Source organism: Rhipicephalus sanguineus, chromosome 1, assembly GCF_013339695.2.
Source record: "Rhipicephalus sanguineus isolate Rsan-2018 chromosome 1, BIME_Rsan_1.4, whole genome shotgun sequence".
In the NCBI taxonomy this organism is placed as follows: Eukaryota; Metazoa; Arthropoda; class Arachnida; order Ixodida; family Ixodidae; genus Rhipicephalus; species Rhipicephalus sanguineus.
In genome coordinates this window covers 92,409,710-92,433,198 of record NC_051176.1, presented here as the reverse complement: position 1 = coordinate 92,433,198, position 23,489 = coordinate 92,409,710, and the positions used below count along the sequence as shown (strand labels likewise).

Below are 23,489 nucleotides of genomic sequence, written 5' to 3'. Positions count from 1 at the left end.
GGCTAACAACATCACTGATACAGCAATGAAGAGAGCCAACCTGCTAACGCTGTGTGGGGAGCAGACATACGACACAGTCTGTGCCCTGATCAGCCACGCACTCCAGCAACCGTTGACTACGACGACATCGTAGCAGCGCTACAAGAACACTATGACCCAAGGCCATCGGAGGTCTACTGTCGAGCCCGCTTCCAACGGCGAGACCAACTGGAAGGCGAAAAAAGTGGCCGAATACGTAGCGGCTCTCAAAAAGCTCTGACTGCAATTTCGGGACGTTGACCGCGACAACTTCAGCTACTGCGCAGGAGGGGGATCGACTGCCACACCTGCTAACACCCCTATGCTCCCTTGGACGTTATGTTGCGTGACCGTTTTGTGTGCGGACTGCGTGACGAAGGCCTACAACAACGCCTGTTCGCGGAGACGGGTCTCACCTTCTCCAAAGCCTACAACATCGCCCAACGAGCGGAGAGCGCCGGTCACCAGCAGAGGGATATTCGACGGAACGTCGAGCCGGTACATCACACCAGTGAGCAGTCAGGTCATTCCACGTCTAAGGCGAAATCAAGCAAAAAGACACAGCGCTGTTGGCGATGCGACGACATGCACGATCCCCAGGTATGTCGATACAAGACAGCGACCTGCAATTTTTGCCACAAACTGGGACACATTGAAAAGGCATGCATCACGAAGCGCAAACAGCTCCGACCGAAGACTTCAGTGCAACGGAACAACAATGTCGACGCACAGGAGGGCCAGACGCAAGATAAAAGCCGAACAGCACTAACGTCATCGGCACTATATGACTTGAACGCCGTTGTGAACCTCGGCACGAGACCGAAGATTACGACTGAAATCTTGGTACACCAGCGCCCTATCAGGTTTGAGGTGGATTCCGGAGCAGCATGTACGCTCATCAGCGAGGACACTTTTCGCGCCACTTGGCGTGAGAACGCACCAGCTCTCCAGCAAGACGACACGCAGCTGAGAACGTGGTCCGGACATTCTCTTCCACTACTGGGCTATGCCAACGTAGACGTGTGCTACAACGGTCAGACCCATCAGCTCCCCTTGCTGGTCGTTCACGGTTCCGGATCAAGCCTTTTAGGACGAAATTGGTTCACCCCTCTTGGAGTGGTCATTGGCGGAGTTCACCACACACCCACCTATCCGTCAGTGGAGGAGCTTCAACAGAAGTACAAAGCGGTTTTCTCCGAAGAAATACCTGGAAACAACGGACCTCCAGTCACACTGGAGCTTCGGGAGGATGCGACGCCGAAATTTTTGAAAGCTAGGTAGGTGCCTTTCGCCCTACGAACGTCAGTCGAGAATGAGCTTGACCGACTGCAGGAACAAGGGATCATCGAACCGACGCAACATTCGGAATGGGCTACACCACTCGTTGTCGTACGAAAGAAGAACGGTACCCTACGCCTCTGCGGAGACTACCGGAGCACTGTCAACCTGGCGACAAAAAGCATCTTCCTACCACTGCCGACACCGGAAGAGGTTTTTAGCACGCTTCGTGGTGGAAAAATCTTCAGCACTCTGGACTTGACACAAGCTACCAGCAGCTGAAGGTGAGCGAATCAACGTCTGAACTGCTCACGATAAACACCCTTAAGGGTCTCTACAAAGTTAAAAGGCTACCATTCGGAATATCTGCTGCGCCAGCAATCTTCCAGAAATTTATGGAGTCTACACTTAGCGGGATCCCTGGCGTTTGCGTCTACTTGGACGATGTTATTGTCGGTGGCGCTCCTATGAAGGCACACAGAACGATTTGGAGCTCATTTTGGAAAAAGCTTTCAAATGCTAAACTGCGCATCAGCAAGAAAAAATGGTTTTTTGCGGTGCCTGAAGTGAAGTTTCTTGGACATCAAATTGGACGCGCCGGGTATCCATCCCACTGAAGACAAAGTGGCGAGCAGAATTACGAAGCACGAGCGCCTAATAACAAGCAAGACTGCAGGCGGTCTTAGGGCTATTGAGTTCTACGACCGGTTCCTAGAACATCGAGCTACAGTGGCCAACGATCTATACCAGCTCCTGCGAAAGAAGTCCCATGGACTTGGTCGCCACGCCACCAAAAGTCATTTGTGCCCTTAAGCAACACTTCGTAAGTCTACAGTTCTGCGACACTACGACGAAGGAGACCCTACTGCTAGCCGGTGCGCATTCACCATACGGAGTGGGAGCAGTCCTCTCCCAAGCTGACGACCAGGGACGGGAAGCCCGATCGCTTTCGCATCGCGCACCTATCGCAGGCAGAGAGGAATTATTCCCAGCTAGATAAAGAGGACTTGCTATCGTCTACGCAGCAGATCACTTTCGGCAGTACATCACGGGCAGAAAAGTGACATTCATAACAGATCACCGGCCTTATGGGTATATGGGTCCCCCAGAAGCCAATGCCACAGACTTTGTCGCCGCGAATGACCGATGGTGCATCAAGATGTCGTCGTACGATTACGAACTCGTACATCGCACAGGGAAGAAACACCAGAACGCCGACGCACTAAGCCGCCTGCCGCTAGACACCACAATAGATGAACCACCCCCGCCGGGTGATATACTCATGTTCGAGGTGCTGCCGAACCCTCCGCTAACAGCTGACACGGTAGCAGCGTCAACGCAGGAGTGCACTGTCTTGAAGGAAGTCTACGCAGCTATACAAGAAGGCAACGTGCAGAAGCTAAAGGGTGAACACTTCAACGCTTACCGCAAGCGAGCTGCGGAGTTGAGCACTCATCGCGGTTGCGTCACCTTGGGATCAAGAGTTGTAATTCCGGCGGCACTTCGCGAACAGGCCATGTCGCTTGTCCACGCAGGTCATCGAGGCATTGTTGCTATGAAAAAGTGTGCCAGAAGTTACATGTGGTGGCCGGGTATCGACGGTGATATAGAATCGACAGTTAAAGATTGCCAGCCTTACCAATGCAACCACAGAAGTCCGCCAAGAGCCATATTCCTGAATGGGAAAGACCAGACGCGCCTTGGCACACCCTGCATATATGATTTTGCGGACCTCTCGAAGGGTGCTCATTCCTGGTTGTTGTAGACGCATACACCAAGTGGCTTGAGGTAAAACAAATGGCTACAACGACATCGGCAGCAGTTATCGACACTCTGCGGTCGTTGTTTGCAAACGTTCGGTCTACCGCGCAAGGTGGTCTCGGACAACGGCACTCCATTTGTGTCAACGGAGATTCTCAAGTTCTACAGCGACAACGGCGTCTCGTCTGTTACATCAGCTCCTACCACCCGGCGACGAACGGACAAGCCGAGCGCTACGTGGCTGAGCTAAAGCGCGCCCTTACTAAAGATCAGACTGGGACAATGCAACGCCGCATCGCGCGCTTTCTCTTCAGACAGCACAACACTCTTCAAAGCACCACTGATCCAAACGCCAGCGAAATTGATGTTCGGACGAGAAATGAGAACCTAGCTGACAGCAATTTGTCCCGGAGCCCTCAGCGAAAACACCTGTCGGAGGAAGAAATGCTCCCGCCTAGCAGAAGAAATGAAAGTGGACAGCGCATATACGCCCGCCAGTCCACAGGAAAGCCCGGCTGGGTTGAAGCGACGGCACTCAAACGCATAGGTTTGCGGTCATGGCTCGTCGACATCGGCGGAAAGGCCACACGCCGCCACCTTAATCAGCTACGTCGTTCAGGTAATTTGGCCAAGGGAACCTCCCATTCAAGCAGCCACCTCGACGGAAGCTTCGTCCCACTTAGCCTGGATCTCGCACCAGATGAATCGGCGCCACCGCCCGCGGCCCTCAACACAAGAGCACGACACCCAGCGAGCGGAGGCTTCTCTTCCTAGTGCGTCCAGCAGCGTCCACGCGCCACGGCGGCCCCCAGATCGCTTCCAAGCGACAATCTAAGGAGGGAGGAGATGTTGTGTTCGATGCACTCCCTGTGTCACGAGCGAGCCCCGCGAAGGACCGGATGCTGAAACTACTTCCAGATGTTGACTCCTCTCCTTCCCCCGCTCGGCTCAAAACGAGCCCACCGAATCGTTTCCCCGGCAAGTTCGGCTGCCGCATCCATCTGAGTAGGAATAAACTTGTTTTTAACCGTTTCGAGGCTGTCTACGCTTTTTGAGACTACCGCGACCCACGCGTACGTCTATGGGCCGACGACAACACCGGACTAACAGTTTATTTAACACTCTTTTAAATCTAAAGGCGTGCAATGCAAGCACACCAGCATGACTTGTATAAACAATGGAGTGTTTCTGGTGATATGTCAGAAAATGACTAACACAGGACACAAGAGACATGGAAATAATTCCTGTGAGCTAACTTAAAAGAAAGCGTCCACACATCTGCAGCTCCAATTTAATCTCCTAACTAGAAAATTAACAAAATAACAAAATTCTTCAACTGCAGAGATAGGCAGTACAATGCATTAAAGAGGGAAAATATTAGGTACTTCACACTTTCATATCGTGCTTCTTGCTTGCCTTTATCCAGCAAATAAGTTACCCCTACTAGCTGCTGCCTTCACAGTTAACTTCCGCTTGCCAACCCAAAACTGACTACACTACACAAATGGCTATCCACAAAGTGAATACCTTGCAAGTGGAAAGATGCAGCACTACCACCATGGCTCTGTAGCTGCTGGTGTCATGCTGCGGCGAACTAATGCAGCTGTTCCATTAGCGACATGTTATAGACACTCGACACGTAAGCCTAGTTTCTAGCATTGCAACGTGTAGGCTCGTGGCTTTAACCATATTTCTTCCTAGCATCCTATTCATACTTTTCAGGAAAGGACGATGTATAAAACGCCAACTTATGACTCGATGAACGCAACTTTTTAAAAGTTGGATGCGACAGAAGCTTTTTTCCACTGGTGTCAGCACTCACCTTGTCCTTGACCTGCATCTCAACAGCCGAGCTGGCAGTTCGTCGAGGATCTGGAGCTGGCTTTCGTCCCTGCTACGACTGCTAAAATTGGATTCCGACCGGCTCCGGGTCACGTTCGACGAACCACCCTTGGCCTTGTCAACTACAAAGTGTATAACATGTTTGGCATCCTGTGAAGCACCACCACTACTGCTGGAGTGTTGACGCTTGGACTTAGAACTGCCTTTGCCACTTTTTCGGTCCGTAGGTAAAAGGGAGTCGAAGGACCCTTTCTGTGCAGCAGGTGCTGTTTGGGGAGGCACTGCAACAGGCTCTGGAGGTGAAACGGGAATATCCGTGGGGAATACAGCAGTGGCGTTGAAACATCCATGTCCACAACACCTGTCTGCTCTGTCACTCGCGCTGCAGGTTCAGGGGGCAGGCTCAGAGTTGTTGGGGGAGCAGCAGGCAGGTGCAGTGACAATGGGCGGGCAGTCAACCGCACAATAGGTGCTGGCGGCGGCCTCAGTGGCAAGAGGCCCATTGGTGGAGGCAGAATGCGCGCCAAGTGCAGGTGGCACAAACGGCGCCCTAAGGCCAAGAATCACGGGCGCTGCAGCAGGAGCCCAGGCACCTTGCCAGATTGCCCATCACAGTAGTCAGAGGCCGCGCTGGCAGGAACGGTGGTTGGTGGTTGCAACTGTAGCTCCCCGCCATGGTCGGGAGCAACCGGTGGGCCACTCACAGGTGCTGCAACTTGTCATTGATGGCACGGGCTGAGTCAAAGGCAAAGACACTGCCGTTGCCTTGACGGCACGTGTCGGCGGCTCTGGTTCTGGTGGAAGCGGTGGCAGCTCGAGCTCAGGAGGTGGGCGAGGATCAGTCTCGGTGGCTGTTGAAGCTGCGACCATCGGAGGTGGCGGTGGGCTCGGGCTTTTGGTTGGCTCGCATGGTCATAGCTATTGTCTTCTGGCGGCGATGGGGGCGACCGTGGTGACAGCTGTTGGCAGAGCCACTTGAAATAGGCGGCTGTGGTAGTGGTGGCGATGGCGGCTGTGGCAGAGGCGGCGACGGTGGCTCTGGTGCCTGAGGAGTTGTTTGTGATGATGTTGGCGACTTGTCTGCAGTACCCAGGTGATGGGGGTGATGGGTGCACCTCTGGGGGTGTGCTTGGCTTGTTGTCAGCGAAGCCGTCGCTCACTGATGGCGAAGATGCTGATGCCTGATCACCAAAGTCATATGCCGGAGAAACTGGCGACCTCTCCATCGCCTCTTGCTCGTTGTCCTGGTCACTTGCTTCACTCTCATCCCTATCACCATCGTGGCCAATCAGATGGTGACGGCGTCTCTTTTTGGACAAACTCTCGTTGACATCACTGTCACTTCCATATTGCGGAGTGGCGGGAGAGGAGGCCTCACGTTTCCGTGGCCTCGACTCCCTCGTGCTAGATTTCGAATGCGTATCGGGATCCTTCGATGGCGTGGCTGCCACCTTTGTTTCCTTCTTGCTGCGATTGAAATTTACATTGATTATGATGCTGTCACCCTTGGCTATCACCTCTTTAGACTCTATGGGTGTGTGCTCTTCTGCCTCCCTCCAAATAAGGACTGGGTGACCTCTCTTTCGCCGCTCATGCTTATCGCGCCAGTAGTCCTTCTCAACAACCACCTTATTTTTCTTCAGGTCCGCCGTGGCTCCCTAGTTATTTCTCGTGACTCCCTCGTTTCTCTGCTTTCCCTAGATTCCCTGCTGTCTTTTGATTCTCTACTGTCCCTCGATTCTCTGCTGTCCCTTGCCACATCCCTTGATTCCTGTTGTCTCTCGACTCCCTACTATCCCTTGAATCTCTTGCATCTCTAGACTCTCTCCCTCGGCTGCCATCGTCCCTTGAATCCCTGGTTTCCCTAGAGCTGCGAGTTTCTCTCGAGTCTCGCTTTTCCCTCGAGTCCCTAGTGTCCCTGTCATCGTAGCGTCTTGACTCTCGGTCATCTGTTCGACGTGAATCCTTGTGCTTGGAGGACTTCTCTGATGAGCGCTCATCCGAGTGGTCTCTACGATGGCGACTGCTGTGCCTGTGCTCGTGGCGTTCTTTGAGCTGCTCCGTCGTCGGTCTTTGCTGCTGTGGCGAGTGTGCTCTTTGCTGCTGCTCCCACTGCTGCTATGCTTGTCTCTCTCCTTGTACTTGTCCCTGTGGTCTTTGTGAGATGATGATGATGATGATGACTTGCTATCTTATATGATGATCTCTCCTTTTCCTTGTCTTTTTTATTCCAGTCACGCTTCTTGTCAGGGCGAACGTACAGCTCCCGATCAGGGCGTCGTTCCTTCTTTTTGGGCGGTGGAGGTGGCGATGGAGAGCTTGTTCTCGCATCACCGTCCTTGCGTGTCGGATTATCGGAGCGCTCGACACGACTTTTCTTCTCACGCTTCTTGATTTCACGCTCCTTGTATAACACTGTGTCATCCCGCTGCTTTCCATCTCGGTAGCTACGCTCCCGTGAATGCTTTGACAGCTTCTTCCAGCTGATATCACTGCCAGAGTCAACTCGGCCCAACACACTGGTGCGCTTCACTTCGGCATGCGATGCTACCGCTGCGCTTGTGCTATCACCTCCAAGGCTAGATTCGCTGTCAGCAGTGTGACTCGCTGCTTTATCACTTCTCTTGAGCTTGGGTATCCGTGGCAACTCTGAAATGTTGATGCGTGGTGCCAACTCGGCCAAGTCATCAGCAGACGTCTCTGCCTCCTTCCGTCGTCGGCTCGAAGATAAAGGCGACCTTTCTTCAACAATCTCACCTTCTTCACGGTCCTCATTGTTGCTGTTTGTCCGCCGGTGACGACGGTGCTTCCGATGATGACAGGTGTCTTTCTTGTGCTTGGTCTTGCGCTCCTTCTGTAGTGGACGTTCCTTGTCCTTTTGGTCTTGTCGCCACGGCTCCTCCTGCTCCCTCACAACAGCCTCCAGATTGTCTACCAAGCCATCTGTGCTACCAGGCTCCGATATATCTTCCATGCCATTACTGGTATCCTCAAGGAGGCCTTCTTCTTCAGAAGAGGATATATCTTCAGTATCTAGGAGGTTACCAAGGACACCGCCATCATCTGCCTCCTTCGATTCTTCCGGTGCAGGGGAGGCAATGTCGTCACCTGGTCCACCTGCTGCCAAACTGCTCTCTTCCTGCTCTTCTCCCTCCTCCTCTTCTGGCTCAGCCTCCGGGCTCTCAATTTCCTTTGGCGAGGAGGTATTGTCCTGTGTGTCCTCGTCGTCACCTTCATTGGCGTCTGCAATCACCTTTTCGTCATTTTCTTCCCCATCTTCACCTTCTCTTGAAACCTCTGCTGCTTGCTCATCTACTTGCACTGCTTCAGGAGACACAGGTGCCGAGGAGTCCTCTCCACTCTCAATAGGTGATGCCCCAGGGACCACGTCTTCTGTTGGCGATGCCGGCGCATCAACAGGGGTAGGAGGAGATGGTGTTGCTTCTAGCGGAGATGATGGACTGTCTTCAGTTGGGGGAGATGCAGGCGCATCTTGCATGAAGGAAGGGCCCTCTTCTTCTGTGGGGGATGCTGGAGTGTCTTCTACTGGCGCTGAACCTGTTTCTTCTCTCTTCAGGGTTCATCTGTGAGCTTTCTTCCTCTTCAGCTAACGGTTGCACTTCTGGTTTTTCTTCTTCCTCCTCCTCCTCCACTTCCTCCTCCTCATCACCATCTCCTGCTTCATCACCACCACCATCGCCTTCTTTGGCTCCATTACTTCATCTTCACCCTGTTCACCATCACTTGAGTTTCCATTCTCGACGATTTCCAGCCCACCCTCTTCATCTGATACTTGTGATGTGCCCTCGTCGTTTTCGGGGGATGGGCTCCTCACATTGGCCGTTTCCAGGATGGGGCCCTCCTCCTCGCTCTCTCCAGCTGCTTTTAAGTGATCACCTGCAACTTCTTCATCTTCTGGCACATCAGCAGGATTTTCTTGCTCGTCGATAACCAGCTCGTTTTCACTCGACGATGCTTCCTCGTCGTGGTCCACGACGCTTGCTGGGACACGTCGTGGCACACTCTCTCTGCCAATGGACACTGCTGTAGACACTCTTGTAGGGCTTTCACCGTTCACTGAAGGTTCTGTATCATCTCCATTATGATTCATACCATCCCCCCCACCATCACCACCACCACCACTGTCATCACCATCATCGATGTCACTGTAAATGTCAATATCGTCGTCTTCCTCCACCGGACCGTTTTTAGTCCGGTCCCGGCCATTCTTGCGGGCATAGGCATCTGGTGGAGAGGGAACCATCAAGTGGTGGTAGCTACCACAACCTTCCCGTTGTGCATGGTCGTCATGCCGACTAGGTGTTGTGCCATTGTCCCCTGAAGCACCAACACAGCCTGAGGTGTAGCCACTACCACTTGATGCTCGTCGGCTGGGAGTCTGGTTTGCCGAACCCGCTGAGTGACCACCTATGCTCGAAGGTGGAGGAGAAGCCGGGGATTCGGCAGGCGAACCGGGGGGACTTCGGGGGCACTTGCGTGCTGTTGAAGGCACTGCACGCAGATCCAGAGAACCATCACGTTGCACAATAGCACCTGAGAGTCCACCCTTGGAATGGAACACAGACTGCATCTCTAGAATGCTGCCCAGTAGGTCACCGCAAGCTGGAGGAGGAGAAACTTTGGCCAGAGCTGCACGCACCCTGCAAATAGTACACACACAACTTAGTAGAGTGGTAGTTTTAACGCGATAGCGTTAGAGAGCTCGTGTCGCAGAAATTCCGGTGTCGGCGTCGGCACCGTTGGTTGTGATCGAAAAATCATCCGTGAGCGAAAAATTGAGAAAGTAGCAATAAAACAAACGATAAAATCTTCGGTCCCAATGAGGATCGAACCCGGGCCGTTCGCGTGGCAGGCAGGTGTCTTACCACAAAGCCACGATGTTACTGGCAGCTGCTTCGGAAAAAAACACTACATAAATGTCATGCAGTGAAAGGAGTCTCAACGCATTTTGTTCGGCAGTTGTCACGACGAAAACGAGCCCATACGGCAATTTGTAGGCGCAATCGCGAGGCCATCAAACTACGTCGAAAAGACCGGGATAGTGCAGCCATCGCCGCTAAATACACACACGAACTTTCAAACAGCTCTAAAACGGACAACTATGTCCATCTAGCGGAAAACATATCAAGCCAACACAGCAAACGCTAGATAATGTGCTGCCATCTGTGATGCATTGTGAGAAATATGTCTCGACTTTTCATGGCATCCGAGAGGGGCGGGCGCGCGGCGTATATCTTGGAGCCATGCGACTCTTGCTTTAGATCGAAAGCCTGTACAATTCGCGCCAGCGCAGTGCGTGCGTGTGTGTGTGTAACAATACACATTAATAAGTATGCACTTAGTGTTGAAGTGCGCACTGGGGGCCGGATTTCGCTATCGCGTTCAACTCTTAAAGGCGAAGCTTAAGGGTCCCCCAATTTTTGGGCTAGTTGGTGCTGCATTACTAACGAGGGGGGTGAAGCGCTAAAGGACGACTAGACTACAAGAAGCACCTGTCATTCGTCCCCCTTAGTCCACACCATCCATTTAGCCCTCCCCCCCCCCCCCCCCCCCCCCCCCATTAATAGTATACATTTCATTATAACGAGGTATAATGATATTCAACTACAGTCGCCGACCGTTTATTCGACTCTGCGGGAACCACCGAAGAGTCCGAATAATCGGGAGTCCGAAAAAAAAAGAATTCACTAGAAAAAGCACCTGTATTGACCCAGCGGCCGGAAAAAACTTGTCAGTGCGCTTCTTTACACATGCACACTTAGGCGCGACCTAGTCGGCCTGTATTTCAGCCACTGTGGCCACTCCTATGGGTCGGCAATAGCACTGCAACGGCACGCTGAATCCACATTTGATGGCTGTGTTGTGGGAGGCACGTCATCACGGCAGTCACTGCCCACATGCGCTGGTTTGAGTAGCTGACGGATGATCTCATCGCGCAACCGGCGAAAACTCCAAGCAACTTCGGATTGAGGTCGGCTGCCTTCTACTTGGCGAATAATCGCTGCATTTTTGCCATCGTCAGGGCCTTGTAGTTGCCGCGTTTCTTTAGTTACGACGGCGCACACGGAACGGGTGTGGTTTCGGAGCAATTTCAGCAGATCAAGCCTCGCACGCCAAGCAACAAACAGGGAGCGAGACACAAAGCTCGGGACGCAGATCAGGCCTAGCCACAAACATCTGACAGCGCAAACCCTCAACGCCAAAGGGAACGACGTTGAGCTAGTTGATGTTGCAGCGCTTGTGTTGGGTACTCTCTTTGTACGAGTTAGGATCCGCGTCATACTCGTACGCACTGTCATTCACCTCAAAGGCCGCACCGAGCTGATTCCGATTTCGGCTTGGCTTGGCCTGCTGTTGGGCCGCAATAGCGTTCAATGGATACTTGACTGGCTAAAGCCCAAAGGCAACCGTTACGCATAGCTAACAAACGGAGCCTTCGAGATCGGCAATTTCTGCGTGGATTTTGACACTGGCACGATCTCTAGCTATCGCCAGTGCAGCATTTCAGTGTGCTGGCAACCTAACAAAATATTGTAAACATTGCTGACAGTTTGTCGTGGCGTTCAACGTCACACTCGATCAGCCAGCCGGAGTCCGAAAAATCGAACGCGCAATGTGAGATGTCCGAATTTTCGGTCGCGAGTTTACATTACTTAATGGGACAAGTGGCAGTGCCGCGATGGTGTCCAAATAAACGGCACGTCCGAATTTTCAGCGTTCGAATAAACGGTCGGCAACTGTATTCGCACACATGCACAAGAAAGCACTCATTGTATCCCAAAAGAATTTTGCCCTGGCATGCATTTTTCCAGAAACAGCGTCAAACTTCTACTGAGCCTGCATTTACATTTCCGCTTACTGCAGTCAAGACTACTGCAATTGATACAGCCTAAAATATCCCTGTCTTTTAAGCAAAGATCCATTCATCCCCATGCGTGGATGTCTGCCTTCAACCAGCGAGCTGATATCCAAAGTAAAATGAAATCTACAAAAAGAAAAAAAAAATGTTTTCTCACCGACTGAGTGATGATGACGGTCTTGAGATGGCTTTTTTGACTTGGGTAAAGGAGTGCCGTGGTAGCCTTGGGCGGGCTACCATTACATCACCGCCACTGTCTTCATCACAGCTGAAACCAAGGGAGAGCAAAAGGACATATCGTACGATGCTACAAAGGCACACTCCTACCCAGAATAGAGACAATGACAACTGACATCTTGCAACTGTACAGTGATCACATGGAACTCTGTCTACACATGTCTAATGTGAATAGAAACAACATCACTGTTAGTGTGGCCTAAAGAACACCTGAAATCTTGTGATTTCGCACGCTGAAAATCCGTGGGTGAATCACATGCCCTTGTACAGTTGCACCCATAACACTGTTGTCAAGGTACAATATCAAAGCACATGTAGAGTCTTATCATTAGAACCGCATCAACACTTTTACACACAAAAATAGGCAGGCAAAACAATGTTTTAGGCCTTCATATCGTAATATAGACACAATAAAATTTACATAAATGCAAATAATTTTCAAAGGAAGCGTGCGTGGCCACTGTTTACAACAGAAAACAAAAAAAAAAATGTTTAAGGTGGTGCACAAGCACCACAGTTGAACGTAGCCGTGCAATTGTCCTTATTCACGCACGCTTTGCAGAACACGGACTCTCCGCTTATTCTGCAGCTGGTGAGTCAAGTGTCCACTTTCGAATCAACGGACACCTCTGTGCCTTTCTTTCCGGCATGACTGAGAAGGGTCGAGCTGGAGCAGACATCCAGATCGCTAAAAGAGCAGGAGGGATTCTTCCTATTGGCTGGGTCGAATCGCATAGAACTTTCTCCCCTTGTGGTGACACCTTAAAAAGTAAATTACAAACTAAACAAAGCCGCGGCACATCACATTTCTATTTCGTCTTCTGCTCTTCACTCTCCCCTGACGACTCTCGGCATCTCGCGTCTCGCCGACCGCTCGCGTCATTTCAGCATGGCAGCGCATGCTCACCGATGTGTCCCGTTTCTGCTGCTAACGGCTCTTTTCCGAGAGTTGAACTAGAGGACTAGGTTGAACCCATAGCGTTCCGTACCATCAATGTTGCGCGTTAACATGAATGAGTGTTCAAGCCGCACCGGGAAGCGAAACTTGAGGCGAAATACTGTTCATATAGGCACCAGTTTTGAAAATAGGCATTTACAGGCACTTATAGGCATATCTAAGTCTTTCACAAAACCATCCAGCTAACCGTACACCCTTAACAACACACTCCTTAAGGGAGACGCGTGTCTTTTTTTTTATTTCTTTTATTAGCTGGGTAACTGAACAAAACAAATTTAACAAACTTATCCAATTTTTTCTCAGATTCCAAATCTCTAATTAGATTTTTGTAGCTGCATTAGTACAAAAGATGTGCAATCTCTAAAAGCATATTTCTTACGGGATTTTTGGCAACTTTGCTTTGTCAAACACAGAAACAAAGTATGTGGCAAGGCTGCCAAGAGCTGGTTTAGCCGGTGATGCTAATCCGATTGTCTTCAACAAACTTTGAATGCAAAATAAACAGACGTAAATGTGAGTGAAATTTTTTGCTGCATACTATTTCTGAAAATCGAGAATTATAATTTGGTGAACAATATTATAAAATAAATACAGTAAAACCTCGGTAATTGTACTCAGTTAATTGGAATCCCGATAATTTGTATTATTTGCGTGGTCCCAAATTTTTACATGTAAATTTAACCGATAATTGGTGCGGCCATCTGCGACTTCCCGGTTAATTGGCACACTTGGCCGCGACTCCCAAGATATGCAAAGGGTGTTGCGAATCTCGGAGGCTGTAACTAAAACATGCATTTTTTTTTTGATGTACGGATCTCGAAGGCCATGTTTTTTTTACCGGAAATACGTCGTAGACGCCATGTTTTAGCAATTGCCAGGCGGCGATGCGTGCGGTTGCGATCATGATCATCATCATCTCAACAGCGATTTTAGCCACTCTAGCAAAGTGAATGTTTTGTGGAGTCTTTGTGCCATTTGGATGTCGGCTGGCGAGCATTGTGCGATTCGGTGCGACTGCTCCATTTGTCTCCTGTCTCCGCATGAGTGTCTTCCCTGTGAATTAGTTGATTGAGGTGTGCTTGGAAGGAAGATGCCGAAGTACAAGAGCTTGTCCCTGCACGAAAAGGTGTGCTTAATTGAAGAGGCCAGCAAGTCGACGGCGTCGAAACGGCTCTCGCCGAAAAGCACCACGTCCTCTGTCAACGCTGTGCAACATCATCAAGAATAAGGAGAAAATTCTCGATGCTTACAGCAAGACACCGCACGCGTCAAAGTACGTCACCGTACGCCCCGCCTACGTACGCCGACGTTGAAAGCAGCTCTGATCAACTGGCTGCAGAAAGCCAACGCAGCACACCTTCCTGTGAATGGGACCATTTGCGTGAGAAGGCCAACCACTGGCGCTGCAACTTGGACATTCCTGAGTTTAAATGCAGCAATGGATGGTTTTGCCGATTTAAGGGAGCGCAACACCTGACATTCGTGACTGTTTGTGGCGAGAGTGGCAGCGCGGATCAGTCTGTTGTCGACGGCTGGAAAGCAGCAGATGTTTACAACCTTGATGAAGCTGGTCTGTTCTACAAAATGTTGCCTACGAAGACGTTCGCTTTGAAGGAGGCAGACATTAGGGGCGGAACAGAACAAAGATAGAATCACTGTTTTGTTTGGTGCAAGCATGTGCGGTGAGCACAAGCTGCCACTGCTTGTTATTGGAAGACAGAAAAGCCTCGTTGTTTTCAAAAATGCACGACTGCCATCCAAGGATGACCTGATCTATAAAAACAACAGAAAGCTTGGATGACGGCTGCACTCTTTGAAGAATACGTGCGGCACCTTGACCGCAAGTTTGCGGCCGCAGGGCGCAGCGTTTTGTTCGTCGTCGATAATTGCCCAGCTCACGGCGACATTCAGAACCTGCAGGCAATCAGGCTGGTCTTTCTACCCCCGAACACGACGTCGCTATCGCAGCCGATGGACCAGGGCGTCATACACCATACCAGGAAAATATATCGCTACAATCTGTTGAAGCGAATGCTCCTTTGCTATGACAACGGAAAGGAGTATAACATTGACCTCCTCGTGGTATTTGCCTCATTGTTCACGCATGGAGGCAGGTGGAGGCCACCGTTATTCAACGGTTTTTGAGCACCGCCAGTTTTGTGAAAGAAGAGGCAACCTCCGCTGAGTTTGCTGTCACCTGCACCGTGTCACTTCCCGTTTGATGAAGAAGGGGAGACTCTCTGCGCTCGATATGAGGCTTTGCACGCGGACGAGGAGTGCACTCCAATCGGATTCTCCGAGTACGCAAATGTCGAGTGCACAGTGCAGACGTGTTACGCCGACATCGACAGCGAGATAGCTGCGAGATCGACCGATTCGGCCTCTAATGTTGACAGCGATGACGAGCCCTCCCGAGCACCCCCTTTGGCGGATGTCATCGATGTCTTGAGTGTTGTGCGCAGCTTCGTCGAGTGCAACGGCGGCGAGGCTGAGATGCTGCGCCTCATTGACAGGCTGGAAAATATGACTTTCAGTGCTGGAACTACCGAACGCGTCAGTCACGCATGGAGGAATTTTTCTCCAAGTAGGCTGACTTGCCACAATAAGGTGTGACTTCCGTACATCACGTTTTCTGGCTGATTTCTTTGATTTCGCGTTGTTTCGGATAATTGGGAATCCGCTTAATTGGGATATTTTCTCGGTCCCGAGGCCTTCGAATTAACGAGGTTTTACTGTAGCATCACCGGCTAACCACTTCCCTGGCAATCTTGCCACATACTTTGTTAGAAATTGCATATCTTTTGTTCGAATGCAGCTATTAAAAATCTACTTAGAGATTTTGAATCTGCAGAAAAAGCTGAATAAGTGTATTAAATTTCATGCCATTCACCCAACTTTTAAAAAACCATTTTTAAGACCCACGTCTCCCTTAATAAAGTTGAGGAACATAAATATCTAGGAGTTACACCGACTTCTGATCTCAAATGGACAAACACATCGCTAATATACTTCAAAGGCGCTACGCAAACTATTCTTCCTAAATGAACTCTAGCGCTCTCAACAACGCCAACGAAGCTGCTAGCTTACACATCATTGTAAGACCAGTTCTAGAATATGCAAACACTGTCTGGTTTCCGTATATGCTGACTAATATAACCAAACTAGAAGCAATACAAAGGAAAGCTGTAAGATTTATTTACAACAAATTAGGCGCACAGATTCGCCAACACATCTTTTAACTCAGTCAGGTTTACAAACACTGTCCACAAAGAACAAACACGCTCGCTTAAAATTCCCTTTTCAGCTAGTAAAAAATAACTACAAGATAGATTCATCCAAATACCTTTCGTTTTCACAGGCTCGGCAAACACGCAATAAACATGCATCGCACATTGACAGAATACGCATGAAAACAACACGTTTGAGTATTCATTCTCCCGCCGCGTCGCGATAGCGAGGACCAACTTGATGCCACTATCACCAACTCCGAATCATATCAGAATTTATCGCACAGATAGAAAAAACTGTGCGCCATACACAGTAGATATGCATCCAGACCACCGGTCCAGATCTACTGTTCGTTAGTTAAAGGACCCTGACAGCGAAATTTTTGTTAGTGACTTTTTTGCTGTAATTTGTAGCTCTTGTGTCTGGTAATCTCTAAATTAAATCGTAAATGCTCTAGCGTATCGTACAACTAATTCTAGCGTAGTTAATTGTGACCATTTTAGATCACTTCAAAACGCCCGCCTAAAAACCACAAAACCGGCGCCCCTGCGGGGGAGCGTCAAAGACCACGTGCACTCAAGCTGTGGTGACGTTGACAGCGCGGTTTTCAAATCGGGCCCCCGCGCGTAGAAATTGAAAGTATGTGTGCCTCGGTATGGTTAAACCTGTTAAGCGCGTGTCCCCTCACGAAAACTACCTCGAAAGCAGCCCGACAACAGAGCCAGAGGGTGCGGAACAATAGGCCTCGCCCGCAACCTTCTGTGACGTCCACAATACTTGCTTTACTCGTGGACACGTCACACGGGGCCTCTAGCTACCTGGTACCAGGATGTCGCAAGGTGCAGCCAACTCAAGTGAGCACTCACGCTTACTTTAAAACCAAATTAAGATATCTTAAAGGCAACGTTCGTCACTAATAATCGGTCAGATGTGCCCCCGTATACAGGAAAGTCAAACAACACAAAGATCTCGAGGTTTCAATTTTGGTGTCAGGGGTCCTTTAAGCAACACATCTTTTTAGAAACGTTCCTCTCGAAGTATAGCTATTTTTTGAAATATGCTTTCAGTGCTTGTTATTCCTGTCACATCTGTTTTATTTACTTTTCCCTCATGATACCAATGCTAACATGATTGCCTTTCTTGAATGATATAGTTTGTTTCTATCACCGTTCGGCAAGGTCTAGCTTTGTATAATGGCTATAACTTGCTTTGTATCTTGTGGTTATTGTATACATTGTGTATTATTGACATATAGTGGTAACTTCAGTACTGCTCATTGTTTTTATGATCTTCATGTCCTGTTAATGCTTGCAATTTTTACGTCTACATTTCTTTTTTTTACATTTTATGTGAAAATTATTGATTGCCAAACTGCCACACTCTCGAAGGAGAGTAGCAGTATTGTAAATAAATAAATAAAAAGTATGCACAAACACCAAAAATAGGCATTTATAGGCACGATAAATACTATAATGCCCTCCTTAGCCTCTTATTCATGCTAATATCAAAGTGGCACGATAGGAGCGTAAGGAACAAACTAGGCATTTGCCTAAAAAAAAACAGTCTCTACTTATCATTGTGCTGCAAAAGATTACCCAAATGAAAAATTAACAAGGCTACATAGTAACAACTTTTTGCAACATTCTTTAAACATGACAAAAAAACAAAGAACAGCTCAGCGCAGTGGTGTTTATAAGGGTGTGTGAATATCAAATTTGAACTTTTTAAGTGGATCCAAATGAAACGAAACCAAGCGCAATTCTAATGAAATATATTTTAAATATAAATATTACTGCCTATCACAAAAAAAATTTATCAACTAGAGATTAGGAACACAATGAAAGCAATTTATTGCGCAGGAAATAATGCTACTTCTTGAAAGTACAGTCAAACCAGACTACATCAAGCCCATCATCATCAAATCATCTTCATACTGAACAATTTCCCAATATGGTAAACTTACAAGGAGAATATATAGCAAAATCTACAGTTAAATTGAACAAAACTAACGACTGTCAATATAGCGCACTTCAAGCATTTGTAGCAAACGTGTGTTTAAAAAATTACGAGGTGAAAGGTGTTCACAACAACCGTACCATAGCTCACTGCAGGCTGATGAGGTTTGGCTGGGACCACAGAAATTTTATGACCCCGAAATTCGTACGTGCCGTAATCGTATCACCAGATTCTGCAGTACTGGGGTTTCACTCTATAAGCTTACATATAAGCATTGCTCTCATAGATAGTGTGCACTTTTACGACATCCAGTATTTTATTAAGAGGCATTACATTGAATATCCCTCACACTGAGCTGTTTCTTCTTCTTTGATAGTTTCATGTAACCAGGTTCGACTGTATTTGTGCATCCATTTGCACCAGTATTATCACTGCCAAGCTTATGTAACAGCAGTAGCCCTCACCTGCCATCAAGCGAGACCAGCTCATCTCGATCACCAAACAGAGAGAAGGAAGGGCCGTAAGTTGAGCCTACAGACTGTGGGCCCATGGCGAAAGTGGAAGACCCCAGGTCGAGCGGCGCATGAGTGGTAAGCTCTGGCCTGGTGGAGCCGGGCAAGTCCCAATCGATCGGCAATCCGCTGCCTCACTGACGGGGGACAGGCCAGCGGTTGAGGAGGACGACGTGACCGGCGTGTCTGCAATAACGACCGAAAGAGGAACCGAAGGGTTATCCTGCTGGCATAATTGTGACTGAATTATATAGCTTAAAGGGCCCCTGAACCAAGTGGTTTATATTTCTCACCTTCATTACCTTTCCTACAGGAGCTACCCCCTTCTCACCATTTATTTTTTCATAAAAATGATGACATGTCAGCACTAAGTGTTGAGCCTAACAAGATTTCGTGCTTTTCGGCTACATGATGTTACCTCCACTTGCACAGTCGAAAATGCACAAAACGAAGCAAAATCAGTTTGATCTGTGATAGTCATGTTGACACAAAGCAGAACAGTGTGCGACTGCATGGCAAAGCAGGGTAGAGACAATTCACAACTGACACCTCTCGTATATGGACCAGTTGAGAGCTTATTTCCTCATTATGTCACGTGACAGACTTCTGGCGTCATTACTTGTGCCAAAAGACTGGAAACGCCAGGAGAAATAACGCATTTGTTCTTTGTATCTTCAAGGGCTGTTTTAGGAGCCCTTTTATCCTGTTGAGTAGGTTAATCAGTTTGTCACACCATCTAGCAGTAAAGGGCAAGTCAGACGCAACATTGCACGAGAGACATGCCTTGCGCTACCAAATCATTAGCCTCCTCGAACAAACTGCTAAGTGCTAAGAGAGCAGTACTACACATTTTTTTTAGATGTAATACATTCACATATTATACAGGACTGGGCAAAACAAAGGCTGGGGAAAAGATAGGAAGATATGAGGCATTGCTACCTTGATTCATATTCCTGGTGCCAGCTTTCCATGATACCAGATTTTAACAGCATCTGCTCAAGTTACGGCAGTGTTATGTATTTATTATAGGTGTGCGAATATTTGAAAGTTTCGAATATCAGTCGAATATTACATCTGCAATATTCGCATTCGATTCGAAGACCAGTATTCGAGAAGTTTCGAATATTCGAAAGAACTTGAATATTCGATCTTTTCGAATATCGGTCATGTATATTAATGAAAAGAACTTACAATTTTGCGCCTTTATGGTAAGCGCATGGACGGTCGACCAGTGATTACTACGACTTCGCGCGAGTGCGGTGATGCCCACACAGATAAGCATTGGAAATACGCAGGGGCGTGACGACAGCTACTGACAAATGCGCTGCGCACTTCTCCGCGACGAACCCACACACCTATGAACAATCATCATGACTGCTGCTAGGTGCATGTGGCTTAGCGCTGTTGCCGCTGTGTAAGTGTACTGCACGCTTTTAAGAACAGTAAACCCAGACACGCCGTTTGCTGCTGCACCCTTGTGCGGACCGCTTCAATTAGGTGCGTGGCGCTTGCAGAAATGAAAGCAGCTCGCTGTCACCGCACTGGCCTGAGAACGTACTCGCACACTTTTGCTCGGTCCGTGCTTTCCGAGCACGGAAATCACGCTGCACATGAACAAACGCACGCGTACATTACAGCGAACGTTCGGTCCGGTGCTTTCCGAGCGCAGAGAAATCACGCTTCGCACAAACAAACGCACGCGTACGTTACAGCGACAGGAACGTCCCGGCACTTAACTGGTGAGCTTAGCAGGTGACGCGCTGCATACAACTAACAAGGACGCTCGGTAACGGACACCGTACAAACCTACGCGCAAGCATCGACGAAGCCGCATGATTCTTTCGTCCGCTGCGCTGCGATGTTCCGAAATAGTTTTGAAATGATTTGATGTTAACGCCAGTAGTGGGCACTTTGGTAACCTTTACTGCGGCGTCATTGGTGTCATCACATATATTTCTTTCTAACACTGTGCATTCATCGAATGTGCATCACACCCGGCATATCATTCGTGCGATCTCGCCTATCTCGCTCTTTCGCCAGCATCAGTTTACTGCCGGCAGCAACGAGTGCACGAAGGCGGTCCTCGAAGTGGCGAAATAACGCGCGCGTCGCCGACACCGCATTTTGAACAGGAGTTGCGGCTCCGTAAACTCAAAAAAAAAAAAAAAAGGGCGTATTCGGGCTCTTTTACCACCAACAATTGTTCCTATCTCGCGGACTTTCCTTGCGTTTCATTGCGTGCAAAGTGCTTCCCAATCACGAACATGTGGGCTGTCAGCATGACTAGCATTCATGATAGGAAAGTAGCCAGCGCACAGTTTTCGCGAAAGAAAAGCAAGCAACCGGGATGATGAGCGTTGTGTGGCTGGTAGACGCCGCAGATACTCCTGTTTGCCTTAGAGTGTTGATCAGTGATAACAGGGGCAAAAGTGTATATAGAAAAACAATAACATTAAGTCAGGGGAGGGGGTTGTAGTGCCAAAACTCCAAACCCCGATACGACAATGACAGTGGGGAATCCTGATCAGTTGTGCAACCTTGGGTTCTTTATGGGCACTGTTACATTTGACCTCTTCATAATGTAGATGGGAGGAATCAAACCAGCACCCTCATACCCACTAGTATGACGCCACAGCCGTGAAGCCACCAAGTGGGTGCGAAAGCATTTTTTTTGTTTGGTTTGTTTTCCTAATACAGTGCTACCATGCACATAAGAAAAGGAAGCAGAAAGTTTGTTAACTGTGAATTAAGCCTAGCTATTATGTCACAAGCTCCACTAAATGGCCTCGGAGTTACAGAGTCGCCCTCTATCGGACGCGCCTCGATTGCATGCTAGGTAGGATACCGCCGGCGCGCTCCGCATAGGTTTTTCTGTCGGCGCTCTACAAAAACACCTCGCGGAAGCCCTCCAGGGCATTTCTGTAAGTACTTTCGAAAGGACTGTGTTCTTTAACAAGAGAAGATAAAGAGGCGGATTCGTGGTGCTTCCGCAAGAATTATTTCAGGCAAAAGCAGCCACGGCTATTAACAAACATTTTGAGCCCATAAAATTTGACCCCAAACAGCAGAAGAAAAGTGCTGAAGCTGACCAAGGACATGAATTTGGAGACACTAAGAAAGCTAGTGAGTTCTGAAGAGGCTACTTGGAGCTTTTTCTCTTGCAAAACGCACAAGCCGGAGCATTCTTTCAGAGTGATAGTTTTGGAGAGATCGTCATGGCAGAAACATGTAGGACAGTTTCTTCAGGACAAATTGAAAAACTGACTTTTGAGATCCGTTCCTAATAAGAAGCTCCACTGAACTGGTCAAGGAACTACAGATGGGGTTCCATTCCAACGTCGTGAGATTTTCAATAGACATTGAGGACCTTTATTACTCAGTTCCACGTGATGGCCTTCTTTGTGTGCAGTGCGAAAGTGTTTTGAAGAACAGGAGCCGCAGTTTCAGAACGCTATAGGCTGAACTCTGACAATTTTATCACGCTCCTAGAATTTTATCTTAGTTCGACAACAACAACCCACGATGGGCAATTCTTAATCCAACGCAACGGCATATGTATTAGGTTCATCACTAGCCCCACTTCTTTGAGACTCTTTTTATCCGTAATACACAACCCATTTCTGCGAGCCTTGCATGTGTGCCTGTACGCCAGTGTATCGTTATGTTGACGACTACCTGTGCTTGTGAAGAGAGCAGACAAATTGTTTTAATGATAAAGTTACGGCCGTGCTCAATGTCTTCAAAGAGCACTCATGGGGGCCAATTTCACATTTGAATTGCCAAAGACAAGTGCATACAATATTTAGACGTTCTCATTTCATTCTCTGACAACAGGCATACTTTCTGGAGCTATCAACCTAGGAGCGCTAAGAATGTCCTCCCTTTTGACAGTGCCATTCAAAGGTAATCAAAAGAGGCATTGCCACCACGTGTATTCAAGGCCGCCCTTCATAAGTCATGTGAGCACAAGCTGAGGCTAGTCTCACTACGCAGATTGATAACTAAAAGCTGCTGGCTACCCCAACAGCGTCGTCGTACCCGTTTGCGAAAGCCTCCTACAGAAAGTAAGCGCCAAAACACGGCCAAAGGGAAAACAAAGATGAAAAGACCATTGCATGTCATACCCTATGTACATAGGTGTCTCACAGCTTAAAGAAATAGCAACCAGATATGATATTAATGTTTTTTACACCCCGTGCAGCTTTCAAAAGTGTGTGTCCTGAATTGCAAGAATTGATCGACCATGTAACATACGTCATGAGCCAGCTTCACCAGAATGCCAATCAATGTTTGTCAATGAATACCGTTAACCTGTAGAATTATATATAGTCAACAGGGCAATGTTTTAATGATCGAGCTAGGCAGCATGCGTACAACGTCAAGAATGGGTATGGTAGCCATATTGCTTTACATTGCAGGATGCAAGTGCAGTCCTGTATTCCATAAGACAAGGTTTCTGAAAAAAGCAAAAACGAAGCATGAAAGAGAAATTATAGACGTTTTTTTATCAGGAGGCCTCGGATCAGTGCATTAGTACACCTTCTCTTCACTTATCCGATATAGAATATTCTTTTCTTAGTTAGCGTAGTCATACATAGTATCACACGTGTTATCGAGCATGCGCACGGTACCTGCACCATGTATAAAACGGCCGGAGCACCTTCATAAAGTTAGTTGAAAGTCAGCGCTCTTTCTTGTGTGTCGTTTTCTTTTCCTTCTGATGTTGCGCGCTGTACCCACGATATTCTGTGTTCTTTAACGTCAAAATAATCATCTTCGATGCCTGAAAGTACAAGACAGTCTACAGTCGCTGTCTCTT

At 48.5% G+C, this 23,489-nt stretch overlaps 2 protein-coding genes and 1 pseudogene across 2 annotated transcripts; 1 reads left to right on the top strand and 2 right to left on the bottom strand.

Moving 5' to 3' along the window:
* Window positions 1–357: 357 nt before the first annotated feature.
* Window positions 358–1,299, top strand: LOC119371622 (uncharacterized). Its single transcript, XM_037642099.1, has one exon. It carries the CDS (start codon window positions 358–360, stop codon window positions 1,297–1,299), a length of 942 nt encoding a protein of 313 aa, XP_037498027.1.
* A 4,323-nt stretch (window positions 1,300–5,622) lies between these two features.
* Window positions 5,623–8,461, bottom strand: LOC119407253 (zinc finger CCCH domain-containing protein 13-like; annotated as a pseudogene).
* A 19-nt stretch (window positions 8,462–8,480) lies between these two features.
* LOC119394078 (Duffy receptor gamma form-like) lies at window positions 8,481–18,728 on the bottom strand. The gene is made up of 3 exons (XM_037661304.2): window positions 18,623–18,728; window positions 11,937–12,047; window positions 8,481–9,560 (listed from the first exon to the last, which is right to left on the bottom strand). The coding sequence occupies exons 1-3, from the start codon at window positions 18,706–18,708 to the stop codon at window positions 8,507–8,509; spliced, it is 1,251 nt and encodes a 416-aa protein (XP_037517232.1). The 5' UTR covers window positions 18,709–18,728; the 3' UTR covers window positions 8,481–8,506.
* Window positions 18,729–23,489: the final 4,761 nt, after the last annotated feature.

What these genes read in the sequence shown, in the direction of transcription:
- LOC119371622 (XM_037642099.1), top strand. Translation starts at nt 358, where the DNA reads ATGTTGCGTGACCGTTTTGTGTGCGGACTGCGTGACGAAGGCCTACAA.
- LOC119394078 (XM_037661304.2), bottom strand. Translation starts at nt 18,708, where the DNA reads ATGGGCCCACAGTCTGTAGGCTCAACTTACGGCCCTTCCTTCTCTCTG. An exon ending in CTGGTCTCGCTTGATGGCAG is followed by an intron (nt 12,048 to 18,622) that starts GTGAGGGCTACT and finishes CCTTGGTTTCAG; the next exon opens with CTGTGATGAAGACAGTGGCG. An exon ending in CCGTCATCATCACTCAGTCG is followed by an intron (nt 9,561 to 11,936) that starts GTGAGAAAACAT and finishes TACTATTTGCAG; the next exon opens with GGTGCGTGCAGCTCTGGCCA.